At 41.7% G+C, this 12832-nt stretch overlaps 1 protein-coding gene across 1 annotated transcript in view; it reads left to right on the top strand.

Annotated features, from left to right (window-relative positions):
• The window catches only part of EXOC6 (exocyst complex component 6), a 193626-nt gene extending 181996 nt beyond the window's left edge, over positions 1–11630 (top strand). Inside the window, 4 exon segments of the mRNA XM_030568678.1 lie at positions 8834–8897; positions 8900–8945; positions 10284–10304; positions 10306–11630. Coding sequence (XP_030424538.1) covers positions 8834–8897; positions 8900–8945; positions 10284–10304; positions 10306–10414 — 240 coding nt within the window. The 3' untranslated portion in view covers positions 10415–11630.
• The last annotated feature ends 1202 nt before the right edge of the window (positions 11631–12832 follow it).

Genomic DNA, 12832 nt, shown 5'->3' on the forward strand with positions numbered 1-12832 from the left:
TTGCCTAGCTGTCTTGGCCCACTCATGTTTCCATGAAAGTTACAGGAGAAGAGCATGGGATAAAGTGTTTACAGCAAAACCTTTCTCATGTCACAGTATGAATATAGTTATCTTTGTATATATGACAGTATTTGTCAGCCTTGTGCTAAATCTGTTCTAATAAGAGGTAGACAGGTGTATCCTCAAGTGTGTGTCTGATGTTGGGGAGTGGAGGAGAGCTGCCAGTTACAGCTCTGCATTGCCTCCACACTGGAGAGGGGAAGGACCCATCCAGTTTGAAGAATTGCTATACATGTTATCTTTGAGAAGATAAATGTACAGCAAACATGAACAAATTTCCCATTATACTTTTAAAAGGAAATCAGATGTTACTTCTCAAAGACCAGTGTGTGTGTGAATATTCAACACTAGAAATCTGACTTTATAGAACTGTATATTTTTTAAGTACTTGTTAACTGTATTTAGCTGGTACTTCATAAACAGATGGAAAAATAACACTTCATTTCCTGCTGACATCTCTAATTACATGCATTTATTTCTCTTATTACTGTGCCTACCACTGTGGTTCATTCACCATTAGATAGATCACCACGCTTCCAATCATAATCACATAATGTTCCTGTAGCAACTATAGCAGCTAACTTTTTTTTTAGTGGAAAAGGTAGCATTAGGAAAATACTGAATGTAATTTTAATTGTCTTAAATGTGTTGTGGCAGCTGGAAGCAAGGAGAGCCAGCACCAGGTGATCAACAAATTCTTCATAGACATGTGTCCCATAATTTAGAAAGCACTGGGTGGGATCACGTAAACCTATATGGCAATCAACAATTTATATTTTTAGTTGATTTCCATTTTTGGCAGAATTAGCCTTTTTGTGGTTAGACCTGCCCTCAATACATTTTGTCCTGTGCCATGCTAATATTCATTACAGGATTTAAATCCCCAAGGATTACAAACCTCCTTTATTTCAATGCAATTTAGCATATTAAACATATTACATCTGCTGTATTATGAGTCATGTCAATGTTGGAAGCCAAATCCAAAAAGAATATTACCATTACATCTTTACCTTGGTGAGGAATCTTGGTTATTGCATAACTTCACCACATGTTGAATCTTATTGTGATTTTGCATGCACCTAAACTCTATCACATAAAAAGATAATTTTAATAGGTGTCCTACGGTGGACAAAAAATAGCTGACGTAGGAAAAAGTCTTGTTCTTTTTCATCTTGCTTTTCTATTGAAGAAGCAAGCAAATGTCAGATTTTCGTGACATCTACTTATATCTAGGTGTTTTTATGAATAGAAGAAAAGATCTTTTTAACCCTATAGTTCTTCTGTTTTTTAAAAAACAGTGTAGGTGTGATTCTCAATATTTTTCCATTCTATAAATAAATGGGGAACCTTCCTGTAGTTAATTCATCACATAAATCTCCATGCTCTTTCGTGAAAGATTTCATAGGCTAATAGATAACTGTCAGCTTCATGTTTCAAAGAGTGAGTTAAAATGCCAGGAAGAATGCAGTACTCATAAAATTGCTATTACTGTTTTCATCTATGAGAACATAGATTATGCTCCAGACCGTCCCCCATGTAAAAATGCCAAGCTGTTTTGCAAAAGAATTCATGATTGTCAGGCACAGTGGAAAACCTGCACAAGGAAGTAAAAGTTGAATGAGAATCTATGTCTGGTACCTCTGCAGAGTTCCCATATACACCTGGCCATACGACTGAAGGATATTTAAGAGCTGGTTAAGTGTTGATAATGAAGATACTTCCCTTGCATCTGATGCTCCTGGAATCAGCTATCTGTCCCTGCTAGTGTGTTGGCTGCTTCCCAGCCCTCCCCACTAGCAAATTGCCTGCATTGACAGTACATTTGCAAAGCACCAAATCAGATGCAGGTGACATGAATGGCCAGGACATGGATACAAAGAATCACAGACAGGCAGCTCTTGCCCCCCCATGCCATACAGTACATGCTCTCAAAGCCCATTACAAATAGCAGTATGTCACAGCAATTCATGCAGCTGTGCGTGGGACAAAATGCACAAGTATAGAATTGTACACAACAGCAGGCTAGCCTCAGCAACCGCTGTCATTATGTCCTATTTACTCTAGCAGCAGTGCATAATTGTTACACTGGAGCCCCTGAACCCATGTACAGAAGCAGGAGGGGAGTTATGATTGGATGGCATGTGTCATTTCATTGCAGGTCCTTCATGGTTCTCTGCCACAGTGTAGTGGCAGCTGCTCTAGCTCAATAAACATGCCAGGATGAGTCTGGTTGCTGTGTAACCATTTGACCATGTTGGGGCCATAGGGCAACTGTACTTGCACCTGACTCTCACTTTGCTGATACTCCAGTTTCTGTCTTAGGTACTTACTTGGCACCCATATAAGTACCATACTCCTCCGAGCACCTCACAATCTGTAATGTATTTATCCTCATAAAGAAGGACTAATGACTTGCCCAAGGTCACAGATGAAGTCAGTGCTGGAGCAGGGACTTAAAGCCAGGCCTCTGAAATCCTACACTCGCACCCTAACTGCTGGACCATCCCAGTTGTTTTCTCTCTGTACCTTGAAACAGGTTTGGAGTGCATAGGGTGTGCCTAAGGCACTGAAGAAGGTAGCGCATTGCTCCACATTGAAAGTAAGACCTTTGGGTGGGGCAAATACTGTGTATACAGCCTGTTTTTAGGAATATGAACATGTATCCCTGCTTAATTGAGCCCTAATCTTCCAATAGGGCCTTCACTGTCACTAAGACATGAGTGCCTAGAAGCAATCAGCAGCTGGACCACGAGAAGTTGGCTCTAGAAAAGACTGAGATGATGGTAGCAGGAAAGGGAAACACTTTTAACTTTAACATTCTAACCTCATCAGTGACCAAGGGCTTTAGACTATAAATTGTTACAGTGATGCAAAGCCTCAGAGTCATTATGAACTCATCATGAATCCACGTTCTACAGATTACAACAATGATAAGAAAGGCTACCTTCTATCTGTGACTGGCCAAGAGATTGAGCCATTTTCTCTCAAATGGACCTAGCCACAGATTAGATTATAGTAGCTCAGTTTTTCTGTAGGTAAACACAACCACTCGGAGAAGGCTGAAGTTGGTCTCATAAGAAGCGCCTCTACTGTGATGCCCATGGTAAACTTCCTAGTGATAAAGGTATGCAGGTGAAATAGTGTTTTATTAATGTATCTTGTTTGCTTATTTTATTAAGAAAGCAAAGCCTCCAGATTGTACTGTTGGATAATAGTTGTTCCTATTGCTGTTATCCTTGTTCTCCCACTCACCACTTTTGTTCTCCATCTACTTGTGGCATCTCATCCTCCTTTGGACTGTGGTGTACATGCTGCCTTTTATTGTGTGCTTTTACAGCATTCAGCACAGTGGGACTCCAATACAGATTAGGGCCTCTGGGCACGACTGTAATAAAAATAAGTAAAAAATAAACATGCAGCAGCAAGCCTAGCATGCATCAAAGGTTGGTCTGAACATAATCTGTGCTTCACAAACTCCACTGATTACTAATCTGCCTCGGAACAGAAGTCAAAGTCCTAGTTCTATCTACAAAACTCCTAAAGTACTGGGATCCAGCTGCTTCAGAAACTCACCCTATCTGACTTTCTAAAGCAGTTAGGGTGAGATCCACAAAGGTACTTCTGTACATAAACCTCAAATTTAGGCACTTTAATATGTGGTTTAGGTGCCTAACTCCAAGTTTTGAATCCGCTGCAATCCACAACAGTCTCACTGTAGGCACTTAAACTCAGCACAAAGTTTTCTGAGTACAGGTTCCCTTAGCCACCTAGGTTTCTGCCTCTGGGTATGTACAATGCTGTCCCCTCTAGACATCTAGAGACCAGTCTTCTGCCTAAGACCCAGAGCAATTCACAAAGCAGGGAAAGAGAGGTGTTCGGGCACATAATTCAGGTGTGGGGCCTAATCTGATAGGCAGCCTCTGAGCGTGCCTACTACAGGTCCTATTCAAAACTTGAGGAGGGTGGAGAGGCACCGCCATGACTGTTTTGTGTGAAGTGCCTAATTTGGTCCCACAAGAAACTCCATAGGTGCCCAAGCACTTGACTGCAGGCAGCAGGTTCTTGTTCATGGATCACTAAGCAGAAGAAGGCATTTCCCTGCAACCTGGATTTAGGTGCCTACCTGCATGAGAGGGGTGGGACTTCGCACACATTCCTCTTCTCATCCTCATCCTTTGGGTAGTTTAGGTAGCTCCCCATCTAGTGTGCTGTCTTATGTGGATCTCATTCGCAGGCACCTATCTTTTCCCATGCATTGCGCATGCACAGATATTCCACTGCCTTGTGGAGGATCCCCAAAAGAATGCATTGCTTAACTAAATAATAATGTTACAGTGCAACTTAAATAATTAGCTTTTGAGCTAAACTGAGTATTTGTCAAATTGGCATTTGACCCTGAGCAGGAGTAACATGTTCTTTAGCTATATCCAGATATGTAACCAATAGGAAATGAAATAGTATCCTCTGTTTTTACACATCTTTCACTTAAATGAGATATTCAAACATAAAATCTAACACTCATGGACATCATTGTGGCTTGTAATGCTCCCTGGAGAAGTTTGAGACGACAGATCAATAAGTATATCACAAATCCATTATACATCTATGGGAAGTATAACAAACATTAATATCAGAGGGTAGCTGTGTTAGTCTGGATCTGTAAAAGCAGCAAAGAATCCTGTGGCACCTTATAGACTAACAGACGTTTTGGAGCATGAGCTTTCGTGGGTGAATACCCACTTCCTCAGATGCATGGGTATTAACATTAATATTATAGCATTAATTCAAGCATAATTGAGTAGATATTACTATTTTAAGTAAAATGTGTTCCTTATTTTATTTAGCTGAATATAATGTAATACAACTTAACTGAGTTTTTTTTTAAATAAAATGTAAAAGCCATTATTTCACCTTTTGTATTTAATACATAATGGTTATTAATAGATTAGTTGTTAATTCATTAATATATCAAGACTTTAAAGGAGGACTTGATTCCTGAATTTATTTGTATCATGTTACTCTTCAGGGCAGGGCCTGTGTTTGCAAGGAACCCACTCTAATGATCCCTGATACTGATTGGGGGCTTAGGGCATTTTTATAATACTAATAGGTAATAATATTGCTAGTGGCTTGCCACGGTTACATAGTCTCCTTAAAACATCTTGGCCACACCGTATCTGGCTACCTTTTAGAAAATCTGAAAAACCATGGTTTAATATTGTCCAGACTAATTATTTTAAGGAAACCCATAATTTAAATAATTTCTGAGTAAACAGCTGCCAGAATTGTCACAGCAGTCCTTTATTTGGATTATGTTACACTCAAAATAGATGGGGAAGCCCTTTGTTGGAGGGAATTGGATCCCAGATGGTGTCTTTTAGAGAGTTATAGAGGAAATTTTAGTCTGGAGTATATTAAAATAAGGTATAGTAAATTAATGAGAAATTGTATTATTCTGCATTTTCTTAACTCTCCTCTAGTCTTTCCTTGCGCCTTCATGATTTGATTTTCAAAACCTTACATCATGTCAAAAATACAGTCTGATGGAATTTAATTATCCCATTACTTTACTTCAGTCATCTGACTTTGCTAGATATTTCTTGCTGGAAATAGTATGAGAAATCGCTTGTGGTGGATTATTTTTCCATTTGAGGGATATGTTTTAATACTGTAACTCTCCCAGACCAGTGATTGAGTGCTTTTTTGCTATAAATGGAAAGCCGACAGTAAAAGAAAGTTAGAATGAGAAAAGAGAATTGGGAGTTTGTTCCCCAACAGTTGTCCAGAAAAGATTTTAAACTTTTGTTATTGTTTGTTTATTTATTATTAACCAAACCTATTTTCAGGGAGTTGGTTTGAGGCGTTACCTACAGTGAGGATTCGAGCCATGGTGTGCTGAACTGGTTCAGAGCCTGGCTGTGCATCAGTGTAGCTGACCCCTGCTTGAAACCAGGACATTTTCTCAAAACTATTCTCAAGGAAAGATGGGATAACAGAACGGCTTAAAACAAGCAGCCTAAGTGGACTGATGCTGTAGATGTGGATGGTGGAAGTTGGATTCATATTCGCTGATCCTTTCCTAGAACTAGTGAGCACTGGACTAGGCTAATAGAAAACATTGGGGGAGGGGGAATATAGTATTTTAAATAGCACACAAGCTGCTGTTGTTGATTCTACTTGATAAGCCTCTTTTCAGAGAGTTTTCGAAATTGTTTTATTTCCTGTGCATATCTTCTGCCGGGGAACTTTTGTCAAGGCATTGTTGGGACCGGAACTTAATAATTGATACCCAGGTATGGGCGATGTTGCCACAAATGAACTTTGTCTTAAAGCTGCGGGGTGACGTATCAAAGCCTGATGCCATTTGAGATATTTTACTGGGGGGAAATAGCCAGGAGTGATGTAGTAAGTGTGGGGGGCAGGGCAGCACAGACTCGTGTTTATTATGGGTTTTGTAATTATGGTTTGAATCTTGGTTTTCACTTTAACGCAGAGAGTTCAATTCTACTCACTAATGGACTCCGGCAGGTTTTTCACGTGTCAGGAATTGGCAAACGAGCTGTCCGTATCCCTCGGACGGTGTGTTTGCATGGTAGATTTAGTGGCATTTTACTGTTCCATTTAAAAATAAATTATTCGATAGAGTAAATCAAACCTTGGGGGCTTTAATACGGGACTGGGGTGTGCTTGCAGCAGCAAATCAGTTCCGAGGAACCGCCTTTCTGCTACTCAGGGAAGAATCGCGGATCCGCAGCTTCCATTTCGGCTGCTCTTTAGCCAAGCAAGTAACGAACTGCTGATTTCTGTACGGCTGCATTAGCCTCCAGAGAAGCGTGCCCCGCTCAGCGTGAATTTAGTCAGTGTTCATTCTCAAAGGGGGACATGACTGCTTAGAAACGACGACAGCCTGGCCCAGGCCGCCCGTTGCAAAAGCGTGGTCTCCAGAGCCCAAAGTCCTCAGCCGAATTCAAATTACAGGGGCTCGCCCCTGGCGTATGGAGGCGCCCAGAGCTCCCACTGAGACACAAGCAATGCAAAATTGGGACCAGACAGGAAAGCAGATGCACTTCGCTAGGCTGGTCCTTTCCTCGGGGTATCAGTGTGTCCTGGTAACCAGCAAATGCAATGGCTTACCACTGTTGAATGCATCACTGGGCAGATCTAACTGCTTACTTTCCAGCGGCCTCTGCACTTCAGTGGGCGTTTACAGTGCGCTCTGCTTGCAGCGCTCCATTTGTTAAGATGCTTTTTCTCTGATCAGCGTACATGGTGCCCGCCCTGCCTTTGCGAAGAGCTCCTTTTGTATTGAGCAAGCCCCCTCGCTGGCTCCTGATCGATGCAGATCTCTACTCAGCAAAACTCTCATTGACTTCAATGGGAGGTTTGCCTGAATGATGCCTGTAAAATCGTCCTCCCTGGAGTTTTTTCTTTTGTTTCCGAGTTGGACTCTTCAGGTAGCGATGGGAGAAAGTTTAGCGGGCATCGAAAATGAGTGTTTGCTCCATTCGTATCTTACTCAAGCAGGGCAGTAACTACTGACTGGGATTGCTAGCAAAAACCAGGGCATAGCTTGTAGTAAGTGCCCCAAACGGGCAATGCCTCCTTTCTTTGGAGGGAGTCCGGGGGAACTTTTAGTTTAACATCGCAGAGTAGCTGGCCACTACCCGCAGGATTTTCCCATTTCCCATCATTATAGCCAAATAGGCAATTACAGATCGATTCACGCTAATGACTAATGGGAGGGCTCTTTGCCCTCTCTATTTTTAAAGAAGCAAAAACAAAACAAAAAAGCACAACAGCTCTTCGCTCACAAGGTAAATTAAAACGCCAAGGTGCAGAAATAGGAAGCCGGAACTGATGGCAGTAAAGTATGTAGCTGTTTGAAACCATTAAAAACGTGGACAGGAAGTCGGTTTTAACTGTCTTAAAGGGGATTATGGTTTTAAAGTTGGATAAAGGGGTTGCTGCTTTTGTTTAGCTATCACATTAGCTTTTAAAAGATTACTTTTATATTTGACAACAGCTCTGGCGGGAGATGATAAAGCAAATACTCGATTTTAAATGTTACCAAACACAGGGCCTGTTTTTCTTCAATTTGTTTTATATTTGTTTGGGACTAAAAGAGCTCCCAAGGCTAACAAGCAGAATCTTGAACCCGCCCTTTTCCAATCCCGGGGAGGATCAGTCACCATGGAGAATCCAGCGGGGTTGTTTAATGCACTTAATTAAGATTATCTGAACCTCTGGTTTAAATTACTGTGGAAAAAATTAGAGTTGCAAACTCTCTTTCAAAGGTAGAATGTTTTGGTGGGCTAGCAACATGTAAAGCTTACAACAGTAACATTCTCCTGCTAGGTTGGTTTACGTCCAGCAGCCCATGAAAATATAAAGTAGAGATCCAAGCACGGGAATGAAACGAAAAAATGCAGTAGGAAGAGAAGGGAGATGGTTAAACAATTAAGGTGTTTGCTGGTTAATCCTTCGCTTTGAATTATTTATTTGTGGTGAAGAATGTTTTAAGTGACTTGTGCAGAACGATTCCGTGTAAAGTCCCAGTGCTGTGGGAACCGCTTTGCAACACCCACTGGAGTGGATCATATTGTTTCCTGGTGGGGATGTAGGACTGTTCTAAATCCATTCTAGGGCGCCACTTGTCTGAGCAATCGCTAGTACTTCGGGGATGTTAAACGTATCATTCTCCCCTCTACACTAAGGGAAGAGAGACAAACATAGGTCTGAATCTTAACCGTTGTCTTTCGTTCTTCTTCTGTAGCTTCTGGACCTGTTTATGGTGTGGGACTGGTCAACCTACCTAGCTGATTATGGTCAGCCTACTTCTAATACTTACGAGTGAATCCAAGCACAGCCCTTACCCTCCTGGAGAAGTGGTATGTAGCGCCAACACTTTGGGGAGTTCTGTTCATGCAAACAGGAGAAATAGCAGAATGCGGCTGGTTCCAGCAGCCGGCGTCCCCGGTTGCTGGTCTTCTCCCAACAGCTCTCTTGCTACCTCGGTTTTAAGGACAAGTAGAACTTAAATGCTTCTGCCCTTTTCTCCTTTGCTTTAAGGTTAGCAGCGTAGTCTGTACCATAAAGTTACGAATCACGTTAAACCGAACAGCAATAGCGCTAGCCTCTCTTGCGTTGTCAGGCTCATTTTATAAAACCGAATCTAGAAATGTGTTTTCAATTTGTTCTTTGTCCCAGTTTAAACAGATATGTAAATGCCAACTGTTACTGTACTTTATAAATCAGTGACGCTGGACCGTGTCGCGATCTTCCAGGTTTGCTGTGCCCAAGAGAAAATTAAGGTATCTCTGTTCGGAAAGTTAACCAAAAACAGCACTGAACACTAGTTACTCCGAAAATGCGTTCAAAGCTCACAGGTCTCATTCAAAGTTTTCTGGTGCCTTGTAGTTCAATATAGTAACATCCTGAGACCCTTCTAAAATGAAGCATTTAAAACTCTTAGTGTAAATCTGTGTTCTGCACATTCTCATATTCGAATCTACAGTAGCTACTTAGATTTGAGGAAAGTCTGAAAGGGGAGCATATATATGTTTTGGTTAAAAACAACTTGTCGATCTCCTGCATATAATTGAATTATAAATATATTATGATTTAAATGTGTTTATCTGATTTTGTTTCCTTTCTCCGCAATGAATGTATGTTTTGCAGAGTGCATAGAGGGTATGTATTTCCCTATCATGTTATACATATACAATTGTTTTTTATTTGGACATTAGTTCCCTTTATTTTCGTTTTTTAAATCACTATATTTCATTTTCAAGTTTGGATAGTAGTAATAAAGACTTTGGATAATTTATCATTGAATGGCAACACCAGTTCATTGCGAATGAACTCAGAAAATGGAACCAGATGGAGAAGGATCTAAACAACCTTCAGTTTTGTTCATTTGCAAATGTAATTTTAGTGTTATGTTTCCTGTTATATAATTTTTAGCTTAATGGTTTAAACGGTTTTTTAAGTAGTATTTGTTAAGACTGGGTCTGTATGCTTGGATTTAATTTAAAAAATACAGCTAGGCTAAGCACAGCTCAGAGAGACTCCAGAAGAGGTTTGTGTAACTTTTAACTCTTGTTAACACAAAGTGAACACATCTAACACAGAAAAAGTAGCGCCAAATTTATTTTAGCCAGTCCGATTTCCTCTAGCTAGTGACATTTCTAACATGCCTGTATCATCCGCTTTTTTGCTTGCAGAATGAAAGAGACTAGCAAAAGAACAATATTTTGCTCAGTTCAGGAAGAATGATCGGGACAAGCAGAAGCTAATAGAGACCGTAGTAAAGCACCTTAGAAGTTTAGTGAACGGTATGTCCCAGCACACATAGACCTGTTTAGCTCGATTGCATCTCATCATGCCGAGATGTATTTCCTGGCCACCATTCTACATAGTAGGCAGGGATGGTGATTAGGACTATTGTTTGGTTGATAAAAGAAAAATGGCTACAGGTGGCTTATCTACGGAGACAGCAGGAAATAATACTTGTATGTATTTTTAACGAATTGAATACTATTTTATATATTGTAAACAAACGGTGAAAAATGGGACTGTAAAATAAAAAGCAGGTCACTCACCCTGTACATGAATAGCTGAACTTAAATGCAGTATTTAGAAGTGGGGTAGCTGTTACATACTGATTTTTGCTCCAGTAGAAATTGCTGGAAAAAAGTTTTGCTATAATCCTTTAATTGCCGTTTTCCGAATAAATCCTAATTTAATATTTTTAAACGTTGACATACATGCGTTTCAGATGTGCTGGTCGTTTTCTTTTTATTAATGGTATATTAGCCTTAACAGTGATTGGGACATCATTTTGTATGCAAATTTTGTAGTCCTGGGGGTACGAAAAAAATCTTCTGATTTTTTGTACACTTTAAAACTACCTGAAAACCAGACTTGATATATATTCAGTGTTAGGGCTTCTAGCTTTGTTCTTCAGAAAGTGGGTTAATGTTCGGTTTATGAATGTAAATAACCATCTGAATTCTCTGCAATGTGCTTTGGTTTCTGGTCCTCAGGGGTAACCTTTATAACTATACTTTTGTCGATGATTCCCGGCCCCCTGTTTCCCCCTCCAGACTAAGTAAGGGATAAAAGATTTAAGATATCTGATCTCCTACCAAGTCCCTGTGTGTCAATATGTCTGTTTATACACATAGAGCCATCCCCATAATTAGAATTCCCTCCTACGGACCAATATCTATGCCCTGTATATCCTGCTATTTTAAACATAACGAGGAATGTATAATAAATACCAACCATCTATGGACACATGTAAAAAGAATGTACATTTCACTGTATTTTTTAAGTTATTGACGGTCTAAATACAGTAATATAAATCTTACCCTTATTTCTGAATTTTATGTATTAAAATGCATCTCAGACTTAAATTTCATGTCGGACTGTACAGCAGAGTTAATTTCCCTTGTTTTCTATCTTTCGATGATTTACTTTCCTTTTTCCTTTGTAAGCTGAGAGTGGAAAGGTTCCTGTGTACCCCCTTCACCTCCGTGATGGAAATATTAACATGTTCAGCAACTCTCCATACGGTGTCATTGTCCACATCCGTGTTTTGGTTGTGTGTCCCAGGAAGCTTGGTGCCCGAGTATCTGCCCAGGCCCTCAGCAAAGCAGCAGCAAGAATTTCTGTTAGACCTTGGTGTGAAACTGGAGCTGACATTCCCAGTCGGGCTCAGCGTGGCCTAGAGATCTCGCTCCCCTCTGAGCAGCAGAGTCCGAGAAGGGCAGAGGCTCTCCTCCTGTTGGGTCAGTTCTCCCTCCTAAAACCATTGGTAGGTGTTTCCGAGGAATAATGGCGCAGTAGTGACCGAAAGAAACGGGGCAGCACGAAGGGATTAGCTTTGGGAAGCGGGACCCGATGCGCTGTCGCTTCGGCTTTGCAGTGTAGCCACTCCCGTATCTTCCCTCCTTTCTGGTGTCCTCTCCAGGCGCAAGTGGCTGCCATGGAAGGGGTTTGAGCCCAGCGCCCCTTGAGAAGCGAGCAGGGCTTGGAGGCTCCCTCGCTCTTCCTGCGCTCCCCCACTTGGACTAAGGGGCTTTACAAAAGGGCAGCTTTCCCCAGCGGACCCGCAAATGATTAACTCGGAGGGAGCCTGCTCTGCCCTTACAAAATCCATGTGGAGGGTGGGTGGAATTTCAGCCTGAAAGTGCCCGCGAGGAAAGGGAGCGGTTCAGGGGACTGGCTGGCAGGCGCAGTGCGAAGAGCGGGGGCGGAATTTATAACTTTGGGATCATTCAAATGTCTCACGTTAAAGGGGACTACAGACGTTTGGAACCAGAGTTAGGCTCTGGGGAGTTGCTGACCCCGCTCGGGCTCTGAGGGTTTGTCTTTGAAAATAGAGGGTGGGAGTGTGAATTGAGAAATGCCCGGCTACCCGAATTGCCCTTTAACAGCGTGTTTTCCACAGCCACCAGAACGAGTTTGTGTTGCGCCCTCCTGTAGCTCGCGTTAGACACCGGCCCGTGTGCCGCTGTAGCTCTTTGTAAACGCGGACCTGCCCTGTCCGAGTTGCGGACCTAGCCTGACCGGGGTCATTTCCCCCCCAGAACCCCCTCACCTACATAGTAAGGCTCTGCGAACCGCCCAGAGCCACTTTACTCCCGGGTCACAGGGGCCATACATGGAGTGAGCTGGGCTTGGCAGCTGTACCTCCAGCAAACAGGGTTAATCCGGCCTGGAGCAAAGGACAGCGGAGACAATTCTCCAGAGGGGCCTCTAGATTTCA

The sequence above is a fragment of the Gopherus evgoodei genome, chromosome 7 (assembly GCF_007399415.2).
Source record: "Gopherus evgoodei ecotype Sinaloan lineage chromosome 7, rGopEvg1_v1.p, whole genome shotgun sequence".
NCBI lineage: Eukaryota > Metazoa > Chordata > Testudines > Testudinidae > Gopherus > Gopherus evgoodei.